The 23,790-nt window shown below is 53.2% G+C and overlaps 2 protein-coding genes across 8 annotated transcripts in view; both read right to left on the bottom strand.

Moving 5' to 3' along the window:
• Nucleotides 1-7,075, bottom strand: HSP90AB1 (heat shock protein 90 alpha family class B member 1). Its single transcript, XM_068185453.1, is given in 13 exon segments — nucleotides 1-569; nucleotides 1,936-2,269; nucleotides 2,698-2,966; nucleotides 3,236-3,385; nucleotides 3,666-3,854; nucleotides 4,047-4,212; nucleotides 4,732-5,043; nucleotides 5,496-5,558; nucleotides 5,560-5,633; nucleotides 5,824-5,983; nucleotides 6,269-6,475; nucleotides 6,654-6,800; nucleotides 6,914-7,075. Coding segments are annotated over 12 exon segments (2,181 nt in total). The 5' UTR covers nucleotides 6,914-7,075; the 3' UTR covers nucleotides 1-459.
• A 2,189-nt stretch (nucleotides 7,076-9,264) lies between these two features.
• Nucleotides 9,265-23,790, bottom strand: part of SLC29A1 (solute carrier family 29 member 1 (Augustine blood group)) — a 33,982-nt gene continuing 19,456 nt past the window's right edge. For 2 of the 7 annotated variants that reach the window (XM_068185444.1, XM_068185448.1), the window contains 12 exons: nucleotides 16,838-16,920; nucleotides 16,295-16,376; nucleotides 15,885-16,057; nucleotides 15,519-15,658; nucleotides 15,177-15,311; nucleotides 14,927-15,024; nucleotides 14,516-14,606; nucleotides 14,304-14,392; nucleotides 14,053-14,161; nucleotides 12,676-12,761; nucleotides 10,852-11,051; nucleotides 9,265-10,282 (listed from right to left, as the gene is read on the bottom strand). In XM_068185444.1, coding sequence (XP_068041545.1) covers nucleotides 10,171-10,282; nucleotides 10,852-11,051; nucleotides 12,676-12,761; nucleotides 14,053-14,161; nucleotides 14,304-14,392; nucleotides 14,516-14,606; nucleotides 14,927-15,024; nucleotides 15,177-15,311; nucleotides 15,519-15,658; nucleotides 15,885-16,057; nucleotides 16,295-16,376; nucleotides 16,838-16,866 — 1,344 coding nt within the window. In that variant the 5' untranslated portion in view covers nucleotides 16,867-16,920 and the 3' untranslated portion in view covers nucleotides 9,265-10,170. Of the gene's footprint in view, nucleotides 10,283-10,851; nucleotides 11,052-12,675; nucleotides 12,762-14,052; nucleotides 14,162-14,303; nucleotides 14,393-14,515; nucleotides 14,607-14,926; nucleotides 15,025-15,176; nucleotides 15,312-15,518; nucleotides 15,659-15,884; nucleotides 16,058-16,294; nucleotides 16,377-16,837; nucleotides 16,921-17,683; nucleotides 17,876-18,593; nucleotides 18,802-23,062; nucleotides 23,227-23,790 lie in introns of those variants that run through there. The other 5 variants (XM_068185443.1, XM_068185445.1, XM_068185447.1 and 2 more) reach the window with 5 other exon arrangements.

Here is a 23,790-nt window from a genome sequence, read left to right as displayed (position 1 = left end):
TAAGTCATCAATTCTTTAATTCCAGTACAACAAACCCCAGAAAAATAATCAAACAAAACCCAACCAAAATACATTATGCTATCCTGCGGCTTCAGGGAAGCACCAGTTTGGAGGAAGGGCTCTCCCACCCCAATGGAATAAGGACAGTGTTTGATGCCTACTGGTAACATGGGACACTCCATGAGGGGGAGAGAGGGGGAGCCTGATGCCTCCTCACACCTCCACACCCCATCAGCTATTCCTACACAAGCAGAAAGACACAGAACAGACAGGCCTCAGGCTACCTGAATCACTACTAACAAACAGGGAATCATGCCGTCCTGCACCCTGCCAAAAACAATCCCAACTGAACAGAGCCAAAAGAATAGACACCACCAAGAAGTCAGTAGCAGCTGGTGGGAGCAGACCATCTTCTAAGCAAACATGATAGAGCAGAGGTGAAGGAAGAACCTTCCTCCTTTAGTCTACCTCTTCCATGTGGGATGTATCTTCATCTTCCTCCAGAGGGGGGATTTCCTCAGGGACAGCTGCACTGGGCTCCTCTGCAGCCACCTCATCTTCATCTATGCCTGGGAGAGGGGAGAAAAGGAAGAGATAAAGCCTCCAAATGACACCTAATCCCAGATGTACAGCGTCTCCCAGAGTAAACCTGGCTCCTGGCTCCCTGCCCCCAGCCTGAAGAATGGGGCTATTAGCATCCAATAGTTCACAGAATGATAGAATATTCTGATTTGGAAGGGACCCACAAAGATCACTGAAGTCCTGCTCCTGGCTCTACACAGGACAGCCCCAAGAATCACACCATGTGCTTCAGAGTGTTGTCCAACACTTCTTGAATGCTGGCAGGCTTGGCGCTGTGACCACGTCCCTGGGTAGTTTGTTCCTTGGCCAAACACTCTCTGGGTAAGAAACCTTTAACTAATATCCAACCTAAACTTCTCCTGACACAGCTTCACAACATTCCCTCAGGTTCTGTCACTGGTCACCACAGAGAAGATATCAGTGCAGGCTCCTCTGCTTCCCCTGGTGAGGAAGCTGTACAATGCAATGAGGTCACCTCTCAGTCTCCTTTCCTCCAGGCTAAAAACTAATAATTGCAAGTCAACATTGCTACAAGTTATTGTCAGCTCCAGCACTAATCCTGAAGCAGTACATCTTCCCAGTAACATCCACACTAGTATGTGGATACTACCTATGCCATTAGAGTGTACTCCTTAGCCAATTGATATTAACTACAAAAGATTTGTCACCCAGCACCACAAAACCTGGAGTTTAAGCCAGGAGAATGTGGTTTGAACAGCATGAACATTTTTCTAGAGAAAAATGCAGTAAATCCAGTCAAGTCACAACTAAAGCAGTTGCGAGACTCTAGAGCTCATCAGTTTCCAACTCTGCAGGTTGCTGTTTCAGTATACTCTGAACAGAAAATTGTACTACCATACAGTCCCCTTACCTGCAACTTGACTAATAGAACACCCTACTCCTGCTGAGAGGAGTAGAGAGAGGCAGCACAGAATTACTAACTTAGTTGTGCCAAGCCACAGCACCTTCTGATTTACATTTTTAGCTAAACAGTGAATTTGGAGGAAAAGGCCGTGTGCAAGCACAGGCTGTTTCTCCACATGGGTCACATAACCCACGACAGACTTTTCACATTTACTCTGAAGGAATAAAAAGCCTCAGCTTGTCATCTGAACATCCTGGTGGTGACTCCTGGTGTTGTGGAGGACAGGGCAGTCCCAGAGTCCTGAGCCCTCCTGAAGTACCTTGTTCCAGGTTTACACTTTCTCCTGGCCACCCTATGTACAGCGTCACTTCAGCACATCATAGCAGCATGGCTCCCTTACTGGCCTCCCCCTGCCCCAAGACACTAGCCTGACCAGTTAACCTGCTTTCAGGCCTGCTGCAGGCTTGAGAAGTTGCACGGATACTCACCAAGCCCGAGTTTGATCATCCTGTAGATGCGGTTGGAGTGGGTCTGGGGATCTTCCAGGGAGAAACCGGAGGACAGCAGAGCAGTCTCAAAGAGTAGCACCACCAGATCTTTAACAGCTTTGTCATTCTTGTCAGCATCAGCCTTCTGGTGAAGGGTTTCCACAATTGGGTGGTCAGGGTTGGTCTCCAGGTGCTTCTTGGCCATCATATAGCTCATGGTAGAGTTGTCCCGCAGTGCCTGAGCCTTCATGATGCGTTCCATATTGGCTGTCCAACCGTAGGTGCTGGTGACGATGCAGCAGGGAGATGAGACCAACCGGTTTGAAACAGTGACCTGCCAACATAGCCAAGGGTTAGCTGAGCAAGGCCCCCAAAAGCCCTGGACTGGGCCCAGCCACAGCACACTACAGCCCAAGTCTTTGCCCCTGGTTCACCTGGGGACACCCCAAAGCAAGCAGAGATGCTCCAAGCAGCTCCAGGACTGCTGCAGACTAATTTGGACAGCTCAGCCAGCACTTAAGAGCACCCACTGCATGTTTGCCGCACTTACCCTCTCCCATCAATGCATGTATTTGGGTCAGTGCCCCTCTCCTGCAGCCTGGCTGCTTAGAGCAAGATGGTGCATGCTGGGACCTCCAGTCTCCTTTAGCGGCTCCTCTGCAGGAGATGAGAGGCATGCATTGAGCAGGAGCCCTCACCTGCAGCACAGAGGACCCAGCCCTCCTCCCTCCAGCACAGGGCTAAGCTCCCTGCCCACCTCACCTTCTCCACCTTCTTGTCCAGGATTTCCTTCATAAGTTTGCAGAGGTTCTCAAACTTGGCCTTGCTCTCCTCCATCTTTTTTTTCTCTTCCTCATCCTCAGGCAGCTCCAGCCCCTCTTTAGTGACTGATACCAGGGTCTTGCCATCAAACTCCTTAAGCTGCTGCACACAATACTCATCGGTGGGCTCTTTCATGTACACCACTTCAAAGCCACGCTTCCGCACACATTCCACAAAGGCTGAGTTAGCAACCTGCTCCTTACTCTCCCCTGTGTTTATGGAGGATAGAAATGAAACATCACCAAGAGGTAAGAGCTGGTTACAGCAGGACAAGCACCATCAGTCAGCTTGGGACCCCTAACATAAAACTGGCAGAGCAGCCAGGTTTCTAGGCTTGGTGGCCTTTCCCCAGCACCCAGGAATGAGCTGTAATTCAGCAGGGATGACCTGCTGAAGGCAGCAGGAAATGTTTTAAATTAGGGTTCATATGCAGGTTACCTGCCTCCGCCTTGCTAGGCTCAGAGGAGCTCTGGCTCACCTGTGATGTAGTATATACTCTTCTGGTTCTCCTTCATACGGGACACATACTCAGAAAGCGAAGTCACCTCATCTTCTGACTGGGACGTGTGGTACCGCAGCAGCTCCGAAAGGCGCTTTCGGTTGGTGGAGTCCTCATGGATGCCCAATTGGGGGCAGAAGAGATGCATGAAGTCTCCAGGACAGGACTTGGATGCACTTGGCCGTCCCTGAGGCACAACCATCTGCCCAGCTCCTGATCATTTGAGTGTTTGGCCTAGGGCAGCCAGACGGGACAGGTGCCCACAACGGCACTCCAAGACATTCACAAGACCCACTCTCTTTATCCTAACATCGATGCAGAGGAGACACAGCATAGGAACAAGATTGCTTCTCAGGCAGATGGGTCATGAGCCCTTCCCTCCTCCAGGTGTAGGGTGCCCAACTTACCTTGAGATTCTTGGAAAAAGCTTCATAAAATTTCTTGTAGTTCTCTTTGTCTTCTGCCAGCTCAGAAAAGAGCTCCAAGCATTTCTTCACAATGTTTTTGCGGATCACTTTGAGGATCGTGCTCTGCTGGAGCATCTCACGAGAAATGTTCAGAGGAAGGTCCTCTGAGTCCACAACGCCCCGGATGAAGTCTGCATAGGGAGAATAAAAACAGGTGTCAGGTTAAGGATTCTGAGCTTGAACACAAAGAAAAGAGCTAAAACACTGACTGCTATGCACCTTCACCAGCTAGCACCCCATCCAGTCCCTCTGTTCTGGAAGTGGTACCACAGGCTGTGGGGATCCCAGCTCTGCACTGGGAGGGTGAGGCAGGAGGCTCTTATTTAGGTATTCAGGGATGAGCTTGTCACAGCTGTCCGTGATGAAGATCCGCCTCACATACAGCTTAATGTTTTTCTTCTTCTTCTTGTTCTCAAAAAGGTCAAAAGGGGCACAGCACGGGATGAAAAGCAGGGCCCTGAACTCCAGCTGCCCTTCCACAGAGAAGTGCTGTGGAACCAGTAAAAACAAAAAAAAACCAAAAAAAAAAAAACAAAACAAAAAAAAAAAAAAAAAAAAAAAAACAAAAAAAAAAAAAAAACACCACCAACCAAACAGCTGCTTGGGTGTTTCACTTCTCCTTTCCCCAGCTTCCACAGCAGGGAGGCTGAACTGCCACTCCTCAGCACTGGAGCTGGCAAGGGGGCACAGCAACATCCCTAGCATCCAAGCAGCCTGTATTTCCTCCTGCTCAGGCCCACTATCCCCTATGTGCCAAGGTTCTCTGGCATACAGCAGGCTTGGACAGAGAAATCAGTGCTTCTCTGAGACCCCACATCCTCCTGTCTTGCTTATGGACTGGCACTGCCAATCCTTCCACCTGCATGGAGTCAAAGTGCAGGTTGCTCCATCACCAAGTGGCCTGAGAGTGCTCAGTCCCACAGAGGCACAATTATGTGGTGACTCTGGATAAGGGCTGGAAAGGGGCCCTCTGCTTCTCCCTGGAAGGCAGGGTAGCCCAGCACCCACCTTCACAGCCAAGTGGTCCTCCCAGTCGTTGGTGAGGCTCTTGTAGAACTCGCCATACTCCTCTTGGGTGATGTCATCAGGGTTGCGGGTCCAAATTGGTTTGGTCTTGTTCAGCTCCACCTGGTCAATATATTTCTCCTTGATTTTCTTGGTCTTTTTCTTCTTGCCTTTGTCTCCCTCCTCCTCCTCACCAGAGCCCACATCCTCGATTGTGGGTTTCTCTTCACCTTTGGACACTGACTCTTCATCCTTCTCATCCTTTTCCTCCTCTGCTTCATCATCACTGATCTCTTTTTCACATTCTTTCTCCAGCTGTAGAGAAACAAACAAGCAATAGTCAGGTTTAGTCTGAAGTTACCATGAATCCTTTAGCTCCAGCTGAGAAAATGGTATCCTCCAAGGCCAAACAACTGCATCATCTGGAATCAAAGCTCTTGGAACCAGTCCTCAAAAGGCCCTCATCATGCAACCAAAAGCTGTGTCGGAGAAAAGTGGCAGGAACCCTCCTTTTTCCATGGCTGATTTAAGATGATCTTCAGCTACAGAAATCAAAGCCCTTTAGTGTGGCTGGATACACACCTCCTTCACCTCCAGTAAGCCCCCAGCTTCAAAACACCTTTGGCCACAGAAGCTGAGAGCACCACAGCTCAGTACCCAGCAGCTAGGAACTATAGAAGGGACCATACAATGGGCTTCTGTTTCTAACACCACCCACCCCTGCCTCCAGCTTTCCAGTTGGTCCCCACAGTCCCTTCTTTACGTACATAGAGCGTGATGGGCAAGCCAATGAACTGGGAGTGCTTCTTCACCACCTCTTTCACACGAATGACGCTCCTCCAAGTACTCAGTCTGGTCGTCCTTTAAGAACAGGATCACTTTGGTGCCACGCCCAATGGGCTCACCTGCAGCGTGGGGAGAGAAACATCAGTATTTCAGGGCAGGGAGCAAGTGTGACCAGTTCCTCAAGCCTAAATGTTACGTGATACCCAGCATTTACCAGTGTGACTGACAGTGCAGCACGGCTCTAGGGAGCACCAGTGAAAAGGGTGCTTCTGGCAGGAAAACGTGCTTGGCTTTTTGTACAATACGCACCACGGTCAGTTTGGACAGTGAACGAGCCCCCAGCTGATGACTCCCAAGCATACTGCTCATCATCATTGTGCTTGGTAATGACAACCACCTTCTCAGCCACCAGATAGGCAGAATAGAAACCCACACCGAACTGCCCGATCATGGAGATGTCTGCGCCAGCCTGTGAAAGCAGAGAGCAGCTGCTAAGACCAGTGTGCAGGTAGAAAATGTCTGTGACTGATTCACAGCAGCAAAGAACTGGGTCAAGCACATGGAGAAAAACATGCAAGTGCCAACAGGCAACCAGCTCAACCCTCAGCTCCTCCTTGGTGTTGGAAAGATAAGGAAAGCACACTTGAGTAGGGCAACATTTCCCACAGCAAACAAGGCAGCAGGGCCTTTTTATTGTTTATTTATTATTTGTACATTCAGTGCCAGCCTGTGACCCAGGAGCCAGGCAACCCACCTGCAGTGCTTCCATGAAGGCTTTGGTCCCGGATTTGGCAATGGTGCCCAGGTTGTTGATGAGGTCTGCTTTTGTCATCCCAATGCCAGTGTCCACCAGAGTCAGTGTGTGGTCCCGGGGGTTGGGGATTATGTCAATTTTCAGGTCTTTCCCACTGTCCAGCTTGGAGGGGTCAGTCAGGCTCTCATAGCAGATCTTATCCAGGGCCTAGGGGAGAGAGGGATGCTCGACATGGCCTCCCTACTCAACAGCCTCCTCCATCCCTCCCCTGCACAAGCCTTCCCGGAGAGCCAGGAATCGGCCTCTCCCCGGGCACCCCTGGAAGGACACCAGCCCGATCCCGCGCCCCCCGGCAGAGGAAGGAGCCCACTCCCCCCGGGCTCACGTCGGAGGCGTTGGAGATGAGCTCCCGCAGGAAGATCTCCTTATTGGAATAGAAGGTGTTGATAATGAGCGACATGAGCTGGGCGATCTCCGCCTGGAAAGCGAAGGTCTCCGCATCCTCCTCCTCGTGCTGCGCTTTCTCGGGCATCTACAAGAAAAACACATGCCTATTTTCGGAGCATTTTCAGGGCACGAGAACCAGAGAGGGGACGATGGGGGCATCAGGCTCAGGCTCGGCCCCATCTCCCGTCTGGTCCCTACCGTCTCGGGCGTGAGGGACCGGGCAAAACAACTACACCCGCCCCCTGGCCGCTTTTTATAGGCACGGAGCGAGGAGTCCAGGCTCACGGCACACTGTATCCTTCCGCCTTAAAGGGGTCTTGGTCAGGGAACCACAAATCGATGGTGTATCGGAGACACCGGCGTTGCCGTTTAGCGGCGGCCATGGCGGGGGCAGGCGTGCAGTGAATGGTCGGCTTCGTGCTGCCGCTCTGCGGTCGCCACCCGCGGCTCCCGGGCGCCCTTGGCCGCGATGCTCGGAGGGCCGCAGGACTGGGACCTCCTAGCGCCACGACGAGGGGCGGCGGGGAGCCCCAGCGAGGAACTCTTTTCCGCGGAGGAATACAGCTATGGCTAGAAAACCACTGCCATAGTATCGCACAGAGGTCACGGCGGCGCCTCCTCTTCGGCTCTATGGCTGGGGCACGGAACCGGGAATCCGCACTGCCCCAGCTTCATTCTGCAGCTCCCCCCGAGGCCGGGAGCCGCGTAGTTCTGCCGGCCTGAAGCTGCGTGGAACTTAAGCACAGCGGGTGAAGGGGCGGGTGACAGAAGGTGTCGGGGCCGCCGTGTACGGCAGGCCTGTGTCGCGGTTGCAAAACAGTGTTTGGAGACGTTGTCCTTTCAGTGTCAATCAATCTTAAGCCTTACCATTCCAGTATCTGCAGTGCTCTGTCCACTTGTGAGCTTCTCAGTACAAGAGAGACATGGACCCCCTGGAGTCGGTCCAGCGGAGGGTAAAAAAGATGATTAAGGGACAGGAGCATTTCTCTTAAGAGGAAAGGATGAGGGAGCTGGGTCTATTCCACCTCGAGATGACTGAGAAGGGAGCTCATCAATGTCTATAAGTATCTCAAGGGAGGCTGTGGAGGACAGAGCCAGGCTCTGCTCGGTGCTGCCAAGCAATAGGACAGGAGGCAGAAACCACAAACTGATGCACAGGAAATTCTACCTGAAAATGCGTAAGAGCTTACTTACTGTGTGAGTGACCCAGCACTGGAACAGATTGCCCACAGAGACTGTGGAGACTCCATCACTGCAGATGTTCAAGAACTGTCTGGACACAATCCTGTGTCTTGTGCTCTAGGATGACCCTGCTTAGGCAGAGATGGTGGACCAGATGATTCACTGTGGTCCCTTCCAACCTGACCCATTCTGTGAAGCTGTGGGTTCAAAAGCCCTGACGAGCAAAAGGAAGCTGGAAGTGGGATGAGGAGACCCGAGCTCCCACATAGGTTTTGGTGCCTGGTGGTGCAGAGGTGATGGCTGTGAATGAATGATGTGGGACAGAGGGAGGGGGATTCCCGCTGGCAAGCTGGTGTAGTTCACCCCAGGAGCAGGAGGTGGCACTCTGTCTGTTCCCAGGCACAAAGAAAGCTCCCAGGTGCTGTGCTGCAGGGTACTGCACCTCAAAATATGAAGGTGCATCTGCTCTTTATCAGAGGTGTCGTGGTCCCTTGGTGTACCTCGAGGGCAGCATCCCTGGGGTGCTGGTGGATGAGAGGCTGTCCATGAGTTCACCATGTGCACCCACAGCTCAGAAAGACAGTGGTGTCCTGGGTTGCATCCAAAGCGGCATGGCCAGCAGGGCAAGGGACAGTTTTCTGCCCCTCTGCTCTGATGAGAGCCCACCTGCAGTGCTGCATCCAGCTCTGGGGTCCCCTGAACAGGAAGGACTTGCACCTGTTGGAGATAGTCCGTAGGAGGAACAACATGATCAGAGGGATGGAGCACTTCTACAAGGGATGTCTCAGAGAATTTTGATTGTTCAGCCTTGGAGAAAGCTTTGGTGTGACCTAATTGTGGCCTTCCGGTACCTGAAGGGGACCTTACAATAAAAATGGACAGGGACAAAGAGTATGTAGTTACAGGACAAGGGGGAATGGTTTCAAACAGAGGGAAAGTTTAGATACTGGGCAATAAATTTATTACTGTGAGGGTGATGAGGCACTGGAACAGGTTGCCCAGAGAAGCTGTGGATACCCCACCCCTCAAAGTCTTCAGGGCCAGGCTGCATGGGGATGCAAGTAACCTGGTGTAGTGGAAATTGTCACAGCCCATGGCAGGGAGTTTGGAACTGGATGATCTTCAAGGCCCTTTGCGCCCTGAACCATTCTGATTTTATAGTTTTATGATCCCCTTCCCACACTGGCTGTGTCCTCATAGCTGGGCCTGGCTGTGCAGGGCATGCACACACCATTCCCACCATTTCTGATGCTGGTTGCAGGGGACTACAGGATGTTAAGGAAATGCCGGTGCCTTCTCACTTCAACCCTTGACCCTCCACAGCCCCTCTCCCCTGTGGCGACAGAGACAAAAACACATACCCAAAGGAGCATTTTGTTCTTTTTATAGAAAATGGCAACTGTATAGACACATTTACACAACAAGGGACAGGAAAGCCAAGGGAGAGGTGAGGCCTTCCCTTGTAGCACACATGGGTAGGGAAGGCAGCTTTGTTGGGAAGGGAGTTGCTGCTTTTCCTCTTGTAACCCACAGTAGAACCTCCTGTCACACAACCAGGAGGCTGAAAAAAAACCCAAAAAAACCAATGTCAGAATCACAAAAAAAAAAAAAAAAAGAGAAGCAAGGAGAGGGGGAGAAGGTGGGGTGTGGAGACCTCCTCCTCCCTCAGCCTAGCCACAATGTTGGCTCTTTCTGTGGCTGGGACACAGATGTCTACACTTTTGGGATACCACTGGGCAGGAGGATGTGCGTATAGCAGAGAGCAGGGATGGTGAGGCTGGCTGGTGCTCTCCTCCCCATCGACAAGTTTACCAGCAGGAGGAGGGATATGGGATATTTCCAGGCTGCCTAGGAGAGGAGAGAATCTCCTAGGTGCTTTGGAGCCAAGGGAAAGAGAAAGAGTAACACTAGTTAGCAGCCTTTCACTCTCTCAGAGAGAAAGAGGCTGAAAATGGCTTTTGGCCTTGATCCAGGAAAGTTATGCAGCATGGGAGGCAGCTGGACTTCTTGGAGATCCCGGGGGTCCTACAACACACACAGCATGGGGAAGGAGAAGGCACATAGGCCTGAAGGCATCACACAGCTGAGCATGGCAGGAACCAGGCCAACCCTGCAGGAGTGGAACTGTCCCTGGGTGTAATGTCGGCTGTGGCAGTGTGATTTGGCAGGGCCAGGTGTAAGCTGTTATTTCCCCACAGTGCTGAGGTGTCCAGGGCCTCAGTGGAGGATGCGGAGCCATCTCTTGGTGTCCCTGCACCCTCTGTGTGCCTCTGCTAGATGAGAATTCGGACCAGAAAGGAGACGGCAGCTCCTAGGGCCAAGCCCAGTGACAGAAAAAATGCCATGATAGCTCCAGCTGTCTCTGCTTCGTGCACAAGCACTTTCCTAGAGGAAAAACAGGTATCAGATCCATACTCAGGATGCATGTCCAGTGCCCTGCTGTTCAGTGGAGCTGGGAAACTTGTCTGCAGCAGAGGAATGGCAAGAAGAAATCCCCCTTGGCTCCCAGAGCTACAAGAACTCCACGTTTCCACACTGTTGGCTCACAAAGTGCATCACACAGGCCACCCCAAAGCTCCTGGCACCAGGGACATCCCTCTCTGACCCCTGTGGGGCTCCTTGTGCTGCCTGTGCTGGGCAAGGCTGCTCACCCTACTGTGGGTGCTGTGCCGTGCTTTGCTCCCCTCCAGATCCCTGCTGCATCCAGCCCCTTCCTCTGTGTGGCAGGTGGGGAAAATGGAGAGCCCAGATAGCCTCCTATATATATCATATCCGCTAGGATATGGAGGCACAAGCCTATGAGATGGGACACTGTGGGTAGTGACAATTCCCTTCTGTGCCTATGGCCTCTTCTCCAGATGCCAGAGCTGGGCAGAGCTAGATTCCACAAGTCATTCCAGGGCTGGCATCTGGGGGCATAACCAACCCTTCCCTTGTCCCCAGCTCACACTCACTTTGGCCCGAAGCACATGCAAAGGCTGGCCAGGTAGCCATTGGAGATGGAGAAGAAGATCATGAAGATGATGTACCAGGCGTCATGAGAGAACACAACAGGCAGATAGTAACGGGGTTTCACGTTGCACAGCATGAAAAGAGGGACAAAGATGACACGGAGGACCACCATCACTGGCAGGAGGCAGCTGTCCATCCCGGGCTGGGAGAAAAACACAGATCACTGAGCCGCTGAGAACTGGACATTCCCCATCCCATGGCATGCTGGCAGGGGCTCTACAGAGGCTGTCCCTACCGCACCAGGGCTGGAAATGGCAAAGCTGCTGGGAGACTTCTCGGCTTCAACAAATCTCAGCATCACCATCTGCAGTCATAAGTAGGTTCTAGGTCTGAAAGCCCTGTTGCAGGTGACTTGAAGCAGCACTAGAGCCAAAATACTGAGCCAGGCTTGTGGGCACTGTTAAGCCCTTGCTGGCAATAGACAGGCAGGCAAGAGAGCTTTGTGCACGCTCATGCAGCGAGCCAGCATGCAGAACAAGGGTGGCTGAGGTAAATCCCCTCTGGCACCTTAGTGCCTGCAAACTGGGCTTTAGCCAGCTCTTCAGCATCCTACACCATCCTCCAGCAAGCAGGGCAAGCTCCAGCAATCTGAGAAAGGGATTATGCTGAGCTTGTTTTGGAATGTGCTGGGAAAAGCATGGACCGACTTACAGTCTCCTTAGATCCTATCAGAGTTCCTGAGCAACTAAGGCTGGGACAAAGAGGTACCATCCCCCTGTGTTGTTCCTGCAGCTGGGACTAAGGCAGCCCTGGACCAAGACCTGGACCTCACCCCCTCAGTGAGGTGCCAGGTTCACAAATGACAGGGTTCACTGGTCTGAGGTGAGGAGAGCCCTTGGGAGCTGCTGGGCTGGCATGGCCGCAGGAAACTCCATCAACACAGGAGGAAACTGAGGTTAGGCCAGCTGCTGTGTCTATGGGGCAAACTGGAGACAGCAGCTGCCTCTCGTCCTTGAGGAGAAAAAGAGTGAGTGGGGCCCCAACTAGGGAAATGTGGCCCAAACCACATGCAGTCAGACTTTCCACACTGCCTCGTTTTGGAAACATCTGCTGGGTCATCCCACCATGGAGGCTGTGGCCTGGACACCAGGCAAGGCGGCTCATGGCCAAGACCAAAGGCAACAAGCAGTGATGGCCAGCAGAGAAGCAGCTCCAGGCCGTGGGGAAGGCAGGCCCAGGCAGACCCCATGCAGCATGTGGTCCTGAGGGCCTTCTCTAAACAAACAGCCTGAACAATACAGGGGGAAACAGTGCTTGGGCGGTGGGTGAAGGGGCAGGAAGAGACCCAGACAGGAAAGCCCCTTTCCTTGCCCGTCCTGGGGAGATGAGAGCAAGGGGATGTGGCAGGGGACGGTACTGTGACCCACATGGCATGGCCCTGCCCTGCTCTCAGGACAAGGGTCTTTGAAGCAGCTCTGTCCTTTGCCAAGGCCAGAGGTTTTATTTTGGGCTGCCCTGTCTTTCACCCTCTTTCCCTGTCGCCATCCTGTCTCGTCATTTGCATAGCTGGAGTGAAGGTTTGTTTACAGAGAAGCTGAAATGGAGGAGGCAGCTTCATCCAAGCCATGTAAAAAGAGAGGTGGGAGGACAGAACAACACTGTGGTTCTCGGCTCTGACCCATAAATCTGCACTTAGAACTTAAAGCAGGAGTTATCTCTGCACCTCCTCCCTTCTCCAAGCCATGGATAGCAGCCCCAGTGACAGCTGTGGCTGAAGGACCTAGGGATAGACACTGCCTGGCATCTGCTCCCTGCCCCATACTTACCCATGTGAAAAGGGCAGTGAGACTCCGTCCTGTCCAGTCAAAGACATTAAAGAGCAGGAAGCAGGAGACAGGAATGAAGTAGAGACCTGAAGAAGGAGATGGTCAGTGAGAATCCAAGTGTGTCCCAGTCCCTCATACCCACTGCATGGAGACTGACTGTCTTTCAGGTCTAGGGCCTACTAGTTTCCCACTAAGGCCTGGAATGGTCTCCCAGCCAGGCTGGCGTCCACATCCAAACCATCACGCACAGTGGTTCCCTCTTCCTTCCAGCATTCTCTACTGGGTTTGTGTGGCAAGGTTTCGGTAACAGGGTGGGCTACAGGGCAGCTTCTGAGAGAAGCTGCTAGAAGCACCCCTAAGTCTGACAGAGCCAATGTCAGATGGCTCCAAGACAGATCCACCACTGGCGAAGGCCACCAGTGACAGTGGTAGAGCCTATGGGATGACATATTAAAAAGGGAAAAAAAAAATCTCAACATGTGCAATTGCACCCAGAGAGAGAAGTGAGAATATGTGACAGAAACAGCTTCGCAGACACCAAAACCAGTGGAAAAGGAGGGGGAGAAGGCGCTCCAGATGTCAGAGCAAAAATTCTCCTACAGCCTGTGGTGAAGACCATGGTGAGGCAGACTGCCCTCCTGCAGCCCTAGGAGGTCCACAGTGAGTCAATATCCACCTGCTGCCTGTGAAGACCACCCTACTGTGAAGCAGGTTTGCCAGCAGGACTTATGACCCTGCAGGGGACCCATGCTGGAACAGTCTGTTCCTGAAGGACTGTGTCCCGTGGAAGGGACCCAGGCTGAAGCAGTTCATGAAAAACTGCAGCCCATGGGAATCACATTGGACTTCAAGGAGGACTGCCTCCCTTGAGAGGGTCCCCATGCTGGAGGAGGGGAAGAGTGGGAAGTGTTCTCCCCCTGAAAAGGAAGCAGTGGCAGAGGAAATGTGTGAAGAACTGACTGCAACCCTCATTCCCCGTCCTCCTGCACTACTGCAGAGGGAAGAGATAAAGAAATCATAAATAAACTTAAGCCTGGGAAGAAAGGAGGGGTGAGTGGAAGGTGTTTAATTACTTAGTTTTTATTTCTCATTATACTACTGTGATTTGACTGGTAAAGAAATTAAATTAATTTCCCCCAAGTTGAGTCTGTTTTGCCTGTGACAGTAATTGATGAGTGATCTCTCACTGTCCTTATCTCGACCCAAAAGCCTTTTGTCATATTTTATCTCTCCTGTCCAGCTGGAGTGGCTTTGGTGTGCATCTGGCATCCAGACAGGGTTACCTCACCACACATACCTTCAAGCCCCACCTTCTTTTCTCCCATTTACCTGGTTCTCAGTTTTTTCCTACCTCACCCCCATCCCTGGCACACTTACCCCATTTGTTTTCCTCTCCAAGGACAGTGGACACTTTAGCTGTAATGGCAGGGAAGACGCCGATGGTGACAGTGAAGACGAAGCAGACAGACAGAGCCAAGACCCAGAGCTAGGCAGATGAAAGAAAAATGCTGGTACCAAACACAGGGCAAGAGACCAGTGCAGGGCTGGTCTCCTCTCCCCATGCTCTCCTACACCTGTGCCCATCCCGAAGGGAAGGGCAGGACAAGGCTCACTGGAAACTCACAGACCTTCTTAAAAATAGCAATGACAGAGGGCTGCTCATCAGGGTTGTGGATAGGGATGATCTTTGAGTTATTCTGCTCCATCCCATTCTCGTCTGCAGGGAGAGACACAAGTAGGGCATAGCAGACCCCAAAAAGCTGAGATCTAATTCAGTCCTTCTATCTCATTCTTTCTTTAAGCTCTTTCTCTTTTCCTTTTCCTTCTCTCAGCCCCTCACCTTTCTTAATCAGGTCTCTCTTGGTCTCCAGCTCTGCATTGTACACACGGTACTCTGTCTTGTCCTTCATGGAGTAATATCGGAAGAAATCCTGCAGAGAGACAGCAGGGAGGACTCATTCATGCAGAAAGAAGGCTGCCAGGGGCTGTGTGACAACGGCAAATATGGGCAATATGGGCAAAATATTCCTTCCAATTATGTCTGATATTGATGCTTTCCTGCTTACCCAGGGACTCAGATACTCCAAGTATACAGGTATCTGCGGTGGGAAGTATCCCAGAGTGCTCCCTTGGGACACAGGAGAACCTGCCCCGACACAAGAGTGGGAGGCTGCTAGTGGGCCACGGTTGTGCTGGGATGCGCCAAGGTCCAATGTCCCCAAGCCCTTCCCTGCCAGGACAGCAGTCTCACCATGTGAGGCAGAACTACGTAGGAGACGATTGCCAGCACGATCGTCACACAGGCGGTGGTGAAGTAACCGATGAAGCTCTCGGGTTGCTGGGCACCAACTGAGAGCACAGGAAGGGAGAGGAAAGGAAGATGATGACAGTTGAGAGGAGCAAGACCCTGTTGCCATCTTACACACAGCATGACCTCGGCAGATGCTGTGACAGCAGTGATCTCGGAAGGCCCTGTCATGTGCAAGGCAAGGATTACTCACTGGCAATACTGAAGATCATAGCCAAAGCAGCGAAGGTGCCTGCCAAGCCCTGCCCGCTCATGATGGGGGCCGTGTAGCTGACAGGCAGGAGCCCTGCCAGCCCAAACAGGCTGCTCTGGAGAATGGCACCGAAGGCTGCAAAGGGGAAAGAGGAGCAGAAATGAGAAACCAAAGACAAGGACGGACTGCACCTCTGCAGGGAGCCGAGACCCCTGCCCTGCGAAGCAAGGCAAGTCCCCCTCCCCCTTGCCTCTCCCACAGGGTGGTTCATGCTTTTCTCCCAGAGGGTTCAGCCCTAGCCATGGAACTGTGTCCTTCTCCTTCCCCCACTGCTTCACTCACAGTTGATGAAGATAATGCTGATCATGGTAAAGATGAAGAAGGGAAGAGGCTCCATGGAGACTTTCACCATGATCGCGGTGACTAAAAACACCAGCCCAATGGCCACCAGGCTGCCTGAGATGCGGATCTGCTGGGGAATCCTACAAAAGAAGGTCTCAGTGAGGAAAACCCGACCCCCTAAAAACCTGGGGCTGGGACCAAGCTCTAACTGTAGGAATCCCAGCCAAACCCTCAAACAGGATACCAGTGTTTTGCCTTTGACTTGACCAAACGGGCTGTAGCTTGGCTTAGGGCTGGGACAGGAGAACAGGCCAGGGCTGTGCAGCCCGATGAGGGCTGGAAGGGCAAGGACAGAGCAAGTCTCACCGCTGGTGGATGAAGGAGTTGAGGCAGGTGAAGATAAGGAGGGGCACCATGGCGCAGAGAGTCATGAAGTTGTCAAACACGGATTGCAGGTAGGAGGGTGTGAAGGTGACCTCATCAGTCTGGTTCCTGACGTGGCTTGTCTCCTCCGGGTCCTTAAGGCGACTGATGAAATACTGCAAAGGAAGGAGCCTGGTGGGGCTGAGATTCTGTGAGGCCTTCCAAGGCCACCCTTATTCTTTGTCCAGACCCATGCCCATCCCTCCTGCTGCCTCAGTACCACTCATCACACCCAGGTCACACACGCTTGTGGTCCTCTGCATGCTGTGCCATGCTGCACATCTACACCATGGTCCCTAGACACGACAGGGGACAATTACTGTCATGGACAACAGCAGGAAGGAAGCCCTCACCTCCCTGGCAGTCATGAAGAAATTCCATGGCAGCAGTGTTCCTAGGCCGAGGATGAAGAAAATCAGCCAGACAGCCTTGTACCTGTGAAGGGGACAGAATGGGATTTGGAGTGGAAGCTGGATATTGCTTCTGAATGTCCCTGACTCTGCGGTGGGAGGCACCAGACAATATTTATTGCCCTGCTCCACAGCCCTTGCTAGCCTGGGCTGCCAGAGATGTGGCACTGCAGAGGGGCTGTGGGAGGCCCTCCCCAGGAGGCTACAAAGTCAGGGAGAGGCTGGCTGCTCCTCAGCATGTGGCACCCAGATACACAACATCCATCACCAGATCTGGGAGGGAGTTAGACTCCCCAGGCATGTTTACAGGGGACTGTTTACAGTTTACAGCCCATTTGCTATGGAAAAGCTGAGAAAGAAGGGACAGCTTGGTAGCCCAATTAGCATGCAGGAGAGGGGGTTTCCCAGATGCCGGGTCCCCCTGTCCTGTCTCACCTCCTGGTATCCTGGATGTGCCCCCACAGCTACATCAGAACCCATCATTACCTATCTTGGGGCCCATCTCTTGCTGTCATCTTGTGTGGTAAGAGTCAGCACAGGTCCCAGCAAGTCTTATGGCTGCTCTCCGTCTGGAAAGCAAACGGGAGATTTTATGGGAAATTGAGAGACACATGCCAGGCAGTGGCAGCATTGGTTTTAACCCCAACCCATGCTGGCAATAAGTGTTCCACAGTACTGGGAGCCAAACACCAACCCAGAAAATGACAAGAGGACAGTACAGGAGCTTTGGTAACCTGCAGCTCAGAGTCTTTAAGCCAAGGGTTTGTGACACACCGCCTTATTCTGCTGGCCGGGCACAGCAAGCCTTCCCTCCAAAAGGAAACTGCTTTCCCGATATACCCAGGCTGCTCATGCTGGCTGCCCAGCTGCTTGCAGCAGGCTCTTAAGGGATTTGTGAGCCTGCAGCTCTCTGTCCCCAATCCTGGGGCTGTGAGTGAAGCATATGCGCAGTGGGCTGTCTGCCCCCACTGCCCACCCCAGCTCCCTCCAACGCCCCGGGCTCGGGCTCGGTGGCACAAAAGACACATTTAATTCAGCAGCCTCTCCGGCCAGAAACAGGAAATCTCCCGTTTTCAATTCCACTTCCCTGGGGCTCTCACAGCCCTTTCCTGGGTCACCTTGAAAAGCCAAGGGCGTCCCTGGCATTGCTGTCCCCTCCCGGGCACCCACCGCTCCTTTTTTCCCCGTCACCACCTGCCCAGGCGCTGCACCGCTCAGGCATCGCTCTGAGAGCCCCAGAGATGTAACCCCAAGAAGGGACTTTCCCTCCCCGGTCCCCCCCTCTTCCCGGGGCAGAGTGGGATTAGCCTCCAGGAGGAACCGTAGGCCTGCCTTGTCCTTTTCCAGTCGGGGCGGCGCAGCATGGGGTGCTCCGGTAGTTCTCCCAGGGTTTCACCTGCACCGGGGCTGCCGGCACCGTGTCCCCGGCCCCCCCGGGACATGCCCCGCGGATGCCTGCTCCAACGCCGCCTGCAGCATCCCTGCCTGCGCCCTGCCAGGCAGGGCGCAGGAGGAGGAAGAGGCATGCAGCAGCATGCTGGGATCTGTAGTCCCTGCCAGCCCCGCCACGCACTGAAGGCACCGCAGCCCGGCACTGGCGCAGGTGCCTGCGGGGTTCTGGGCAGAGCTCGCCTCCTCCTCCAGTAGGATCCTGCAGGCTGGGGAGCCTGAGCTACGATGGAGCCGAAACATAGCCGGTGGCATGTGGAGAGAGATTTTGGAAGCCCTTTGGGCCGCTTGAGAAAGACAGAGCAGGACAACAGTATGCCTACAAAGGATCGAGGGCTCTGCCAACCCGGCAGGTACCACCCTGTTCATGTTGGAGCCATCTGCAGCACTGCTCCCCTGCCTTCCCACACAGAGAGCTCAGGGGCATGACAGCTTCTGCCTTGCCCTTGTGAGCCATCCGGGCTTCCTGAGAAAACATCCCAAAATCCCCTCCTGGCAGCCTGCCAGTGCCTCTGCGGTGAGGAGACATCTTCGCCGGGGATTAGCAGAGGGATCTGCAAACACAACTGCCATCCCCTTTGCACACAGAGACCCCATCGGAGCCACTGCTTGTCTCCAAGCAAACTGATCTCAATCCCAAATAGGCAAAAGAACCTCAGCTTCCCCTGTGGATCCCCAGCAAGCCCCAGCATGCTTCCCCTTGCCAGCCAAGCCACTGATCCCCTTTCCAGCCCCCACCAGGTCATATCGCTGTCCCTAGAAACAGAGGCAGGGACTGACCCCACAGACATACCTGGGAGAGAGGACAGAGCCAGGGTGAGCCCTGTGTTCGGAGTATTTGAAGGCAGTGTGTCCCCCTGCTTCCACACCCCTTGTCCTTGGGGGTGAGTGGCGGGCCCTGGCTCAAGTCACGGGGGCTGGAGCCCTGTGGGTCTAGCAGCACCCGCAGAGGAGGTGAAGAGGTATCGGGTACCAGAGCTGGCACACAGCCCAGGTCCTGCTGCCCAACCATCCAGGGAAGGGAGGAACAGAAGGCCGCTGAAGAGGAGATGGCAGGAGCTGGGGGTGTTGGGAAGGAAGCAGGGGGGGGTCGGGAGTAGGCCTCTGGGGGTGCTGGGGCAGGGCGCTCCACCATGCTGCTTTCCCACCACCTCCTGCTTCCGTCCTGAGAGTGCCCACATCCCTGGGTCAGGAGCCCAGCCTCCTTGGCAGGCGCTGCCTGGCCACAGTCTCCTGCCTGCTCTGTTTGTTTTCTGTCTCACTTCGCTAAATGCCTCCTAATTTTTTCCACAAAGAGACAGTGTGTGCCAAGGGCAGCAGTCATTACAGCAGGAAACACTTCCAGCTGCTGGCTGTTAGAAAGAACCCTACAACAAACAGAAAAGGTTACATGAACCAACACCAGAAACAGGTGGCAACCCTGCTGCCACTTGGGGAGAGCTGCCCTACCCGATGGGACATGGGAACAGATGCCACTCTTCCAGCTGGCACAGCACAGCTCCAACTGCCCCCCACAGGAGTCTGCTGGCGTTTAGCCCAGCCACCAGTGTGGTGGCTGCACATCCTGAGGGACACAGGAAACAAAGAGCGATGTAGCACCTTGGCGTAAGGACATCCCTTTTCTTCCTGGGCATAGAGCAGTCTGTCCCAACTCCATGGTGAAGTGATGTGTAAGTAGAAGAAGCAAGATCACAAAGAGTGGGCTTAACAAACCATCAGCTAGAACATTTGAGCAGGTACAAACAAGAGATGGCACAATTTTAATTGCCCATTCAAGGCACACAAAGGCTGTGACAGATGCTGAGTGACACCCTTACTGGCCCCATTGCCAGCCGAGCCCTGGGAGCTGAAGGCAGGACCAGCTGTCACCAAAATTGCCTAACCTCTGCAGAAAAACCCGCACTGCAGGACAGCCACACCTGCAGGCAGCCATTTTTCACCTGGCTTTGGATACTTCCCTACCTCTTCCTTTCCCCACATCACCTTTTCCTCTGCTCCTGCTGCTTTCACCAAGGGTGAGCACAGTGCATGCTTAGTTTCCCACTTGAGCAATTCGCTGGTGTCATATAGGCATGCTATATCACCATGGAATTATACCCAGAAACATCAAATTTTTAAAGAAAAGCTGTTTACACCACACCAAGTGTAGAAGTGTCCTGGCAGTCCATAGCCAAGGGGTTACCAGCAAATTCACCAGCAAGCACCTCGTGTCCTCCTGACACCACTTGTCAGGGGATCATTTTGCAGGGATAATGTCAGCACTTCCTTCAAGCATGGCCAAGATGGGACAGGACCAGTTGCCCCACCAGCCTTTCACCCCATCCCCTATGTCCGCTTGCCCACTGGGCAACACCAGAGTTCTCCCGCCCGGAAGGCTGATCCAGGGGCCCCTCAAGGTTTATCTGCAGGCACAGAACAAGCCCAGCACAGGTATGCGAGTCACATGAAACCTTGGTGGCCATGACTCAGCTGGAAGATAGGAAACACTTACGAGACTGCCCCTTTCATGAGATTTCATATGCGTGCCTGAACTCTGACCATGCTGCTTGTGGGTCCTCCTACCTTGTGCTGGAGTGCAGGGAATTCCACCTTCACCTTCAGGACGCACGCTTGTATTTCACAAGACAGATGAGTGTGCACAGTTGCGCACTACTGCTGTAGTGGTGAGACAAAAACAAGCCCTCCCAAAACAAGGGTAGGCAGATGCCTAGAGTCAAAGCAGAGGCTGGTCCAGCTCAAAGGCTGGTCTCCATCAGAGGGCAAAAGCAGATACTAGGAAACAGTAAATGTGGCATGGGTGTGGACTAACTGCCCAATTGTTTCCCCAGCCTCCGAGCTGGAAGGGACATGATGTTCATGTGTTTTATAGCCATGGCAGGTTTCACTTCTGTGAAATCCTGCTTCCCCCTTCAACTGAGGAGCTCCTGACACAGGGCAGCAGGTCTCCCCACATACAGGACCTCATCAGGGCTCCCTTGCCTTCAACATCAAAGGGTGGATGAACATTGGAGTGGCTGCGTTACAGACATGGATTTTATCCACCCAACAGCACATTTTTCAAACAGAAATTCTAGCTCACTTAGTCATTCAGGCATGGCTCCATGCCTTCAGTCCTCCTTGTTGCTTTTCTCTAAATCTTCCCTGGCTCCTCTCGATCCTTACTGTGCTGGGGGCACAGAGGGACTGTGGGGGGTGAGACACCAATTTGAAGAGTGGCACAAAGCTTTCATGCTTTGTTTCAGCTTTGTAACTGGGAAAGATAATTCAGTGTGTGTTTTCATGCACACTGAGCTATCTGAAATAGCCCCTGGCTTTGCCGTGAGGGGCCGGCTCATGGCTGGCTCAGTGCATAATCTTGTTTGTGGATTTGGGCTTCTTCCCTTCCCCCCTCGACTCTCACTTGATATTTATCTAAACTGAATTTCAGTTGCCTGGTGTAATGGTTGTCAGTGCTCCTCCTGGCTGGCACTTGTCCCCATGAACCTGAGTAATCCAATCACCTCAGCAAAGCTCTGTCATCTTATTGCTCATTCTCTTTTCCAGGTCACTCATAAATGTGTTGAAAAAACATGCGACCAATGCAAAGATCTCTTTTCTCTGGAAAAACTGACTGCTGACTCCTACATCCTCCTTCCTGTTTTCATACTAATTATGGAGCTGAGTAAGGACTTTCCCTCTTGACCAACAAGCTCCCTTAAAAACTGGGCTGAAAGCTGACTGGAACTTTTTGGAGGAAGCAATGTGGGCACTCTGAGCTCAGACTCCCTAGGAAGTGCTGCTCCGGTCCTGAGGGCCCGTCCACAGGAGCCTCGCCACCTGCCACAGGCCCTGTCCCTGCACACACCTAGGACGTTCAGCAGATTCAGCAGTCAGCTTTTCCCTGAAGTTCCTTCAGGCCTTCTTAGAAAATAACGTCATATCTTTCCCTCCTCCCAGTCCCTGGGGGCTGGAGCAGTTGCAAATGAATGACTAGAGGCCACAGTCACAGACAGCCACTTCACCCTTTCCTTCTGGGCAACATTGCCTGGCCCAAGACACTTGTTGCTGTTTACCTTTGCTTTCTAACCTTTCCTCTGCTCTGAGGAGCTCCCCAAAGGAAGGTGGAAGAAACTGCTCAGGCTCTTGTAGAGCTAACAGAGAGGTAAAAGTTTCATCTGTCTTCTCTGCTATGGCCTCTCTTACTCTGATCCCTCATCCATCCAACATCCTGAAGCAGGTTTCCTAGTCCTGGAGTGCTTTGTGAGCTGTTTCCATCAGCAAACTGATAGCACTTCCTAGTCTTCTTCTTCTCTCTGCCTCTCAGTAAACAGCCTTGTGATGCCCTCTGCTCTTCCAGCCCTACTCCGTGCCTGCATCCGGAGGAGAGAGCTTAGCAGGGGAGCAGGAGGGAGCAGGTATTTCTGCTTTCTCCCTTGATTTGCTGTCTGCAGACCAAGTCCTCTGCTTTGCCAACGCTTGGACAGCAGAAAAAACCTCTTACAAGGTGCTCTGTGCAGCACTCTCACCCCAAAGAATGAGGGTCCCTGGGCAATGTTTCTGACCCATTTCACCTCACTCCCTTCACTCCTCCATGGACAAAAGACGAGGCACTTCTAAACCCCCTCTGCCTTTGGTCTTGCTGCACTAGCAGCCACCACAAACTCTTCACAAAGCAGCAGCTGTGGATACTGATCCTGCTCCCAGCACTTGCTGTTATCTTAGATGCCGGGTGGTGCAGGGGGAGCATTCAGCCCTGGTGTGTTTTGAACTGCTTAGACCAACCAGGCTGAAGTTCCTTATCTCAAGAGTTCAAGGAGCCCTGAGAGGCTCCCTGGGGGCCCTCACCCCAGGCAGGTAAAGTGACCTGGCTGGGCAGCAAATTCCCCAGGGACTCCAGCACTCTCCCTGAAGGGCTTCCCACCAGGTAGAGGACAGAGGACAGTGATAGGACAGAGCCAGCCTTAAAACTACCCCAGGTGGCACAGCTGGGACTATCCCACCCATTACTGAGTGCCAGGAAGCCCTGGACATCCACCTCTTCAGCAGGGCAGCTGAGTGGGCTCCCAGCCCTGACTAATACTGGTCAAACGCCATCGATGGCAGCCCCAGGATGAACTCACACACCTCTGTCCTCAGCACATGGTGAGTGCCCAAGCCCAGATGCACTCTGGTCCCTGGCCAGAGAACCCCCCCCCCCCCCCCAGGAGCAGAGATGGGTGCTCCTGCCCAGCATCCCATCAAACACTGCAGAGGGACATTGCAATGTCACCGCAACAAGCTTACCAGAAGGGCAGGGCAGTCCCAGCCCCTTGCTCCTTGTCACTTCAAGTCACAGGACGATGCAGGGACAATGCAGCCTTGGAGAGGTAGGAAAAGCCCCACAAATATTGGAGCCGTTGCCTGCTCCAGGGCCGGCGGTTTGGGGATGCGGGAGGAGATACAAGTGCCTGGGGAAGTGCAGGAGCAGGGGGAAAACGTCATTTATAAGCAGGCGTCAGAGAAGGAGAGATAAGCTGATCCCAGGAGACTGTTTGCAGAGACAGGATTCTTCCAAGAAGCTGGTTTCTCTGATGGCACCCACGTAGGCTGCTCGCCCCAGGGAAAGGACTGTCCTCTCCAAGCCACAACCCCAACCTGCTTCTTGGGAGGTTGTGGAAGGAGACACGTTTTTCCAGGGCTAGGTTCAGTCTTCATTTGTGGAAATTTAGAAAAATAAAGACCTTTTCTCCCAAGGGCAGAAGGAGGGATTTGCTCAGGGCTTCACTCAATGCAGCTGCAGAAGCCTCCAAGCCCAGGCAGAAACCATCTCCAGGACCTGGATGGTGCTTCCAGGCAGCTTTCAGCACCTCCAGGAGCTGTAAGGAGGTGGGAAGGGGCACACAGTGACCCACTATGGGCATGCACAGCTCACCAAGCTCACGACACCTGACCATGGCTTCTTGAGGGACCACCATGGGTTTGGGGAGACTCTGGGGATGCCTTGCCCCAGACCTTCATCTTCGTCCAGCAAT

The sequence above is a fragment of the Anomalospiza imberbis genome, chromosome 3 (genome assembly GCF_031753505.1).
Source record: "Anomalospiza imberbis isolate Cuckoo-Finch-1a 21T00152 chromosome 3, ASM3175350v1, whole genome shotgun sequence".
Lineage (NCBI taxonomy): Eukaryota > Metazoa > Chordata > Aves > Passeriformes > Viduidae > Anomalospiza > Anomalospiza imberbis.
This window is presented reverse-complemented; position numbering and strand designations above follow the sequence as displayed.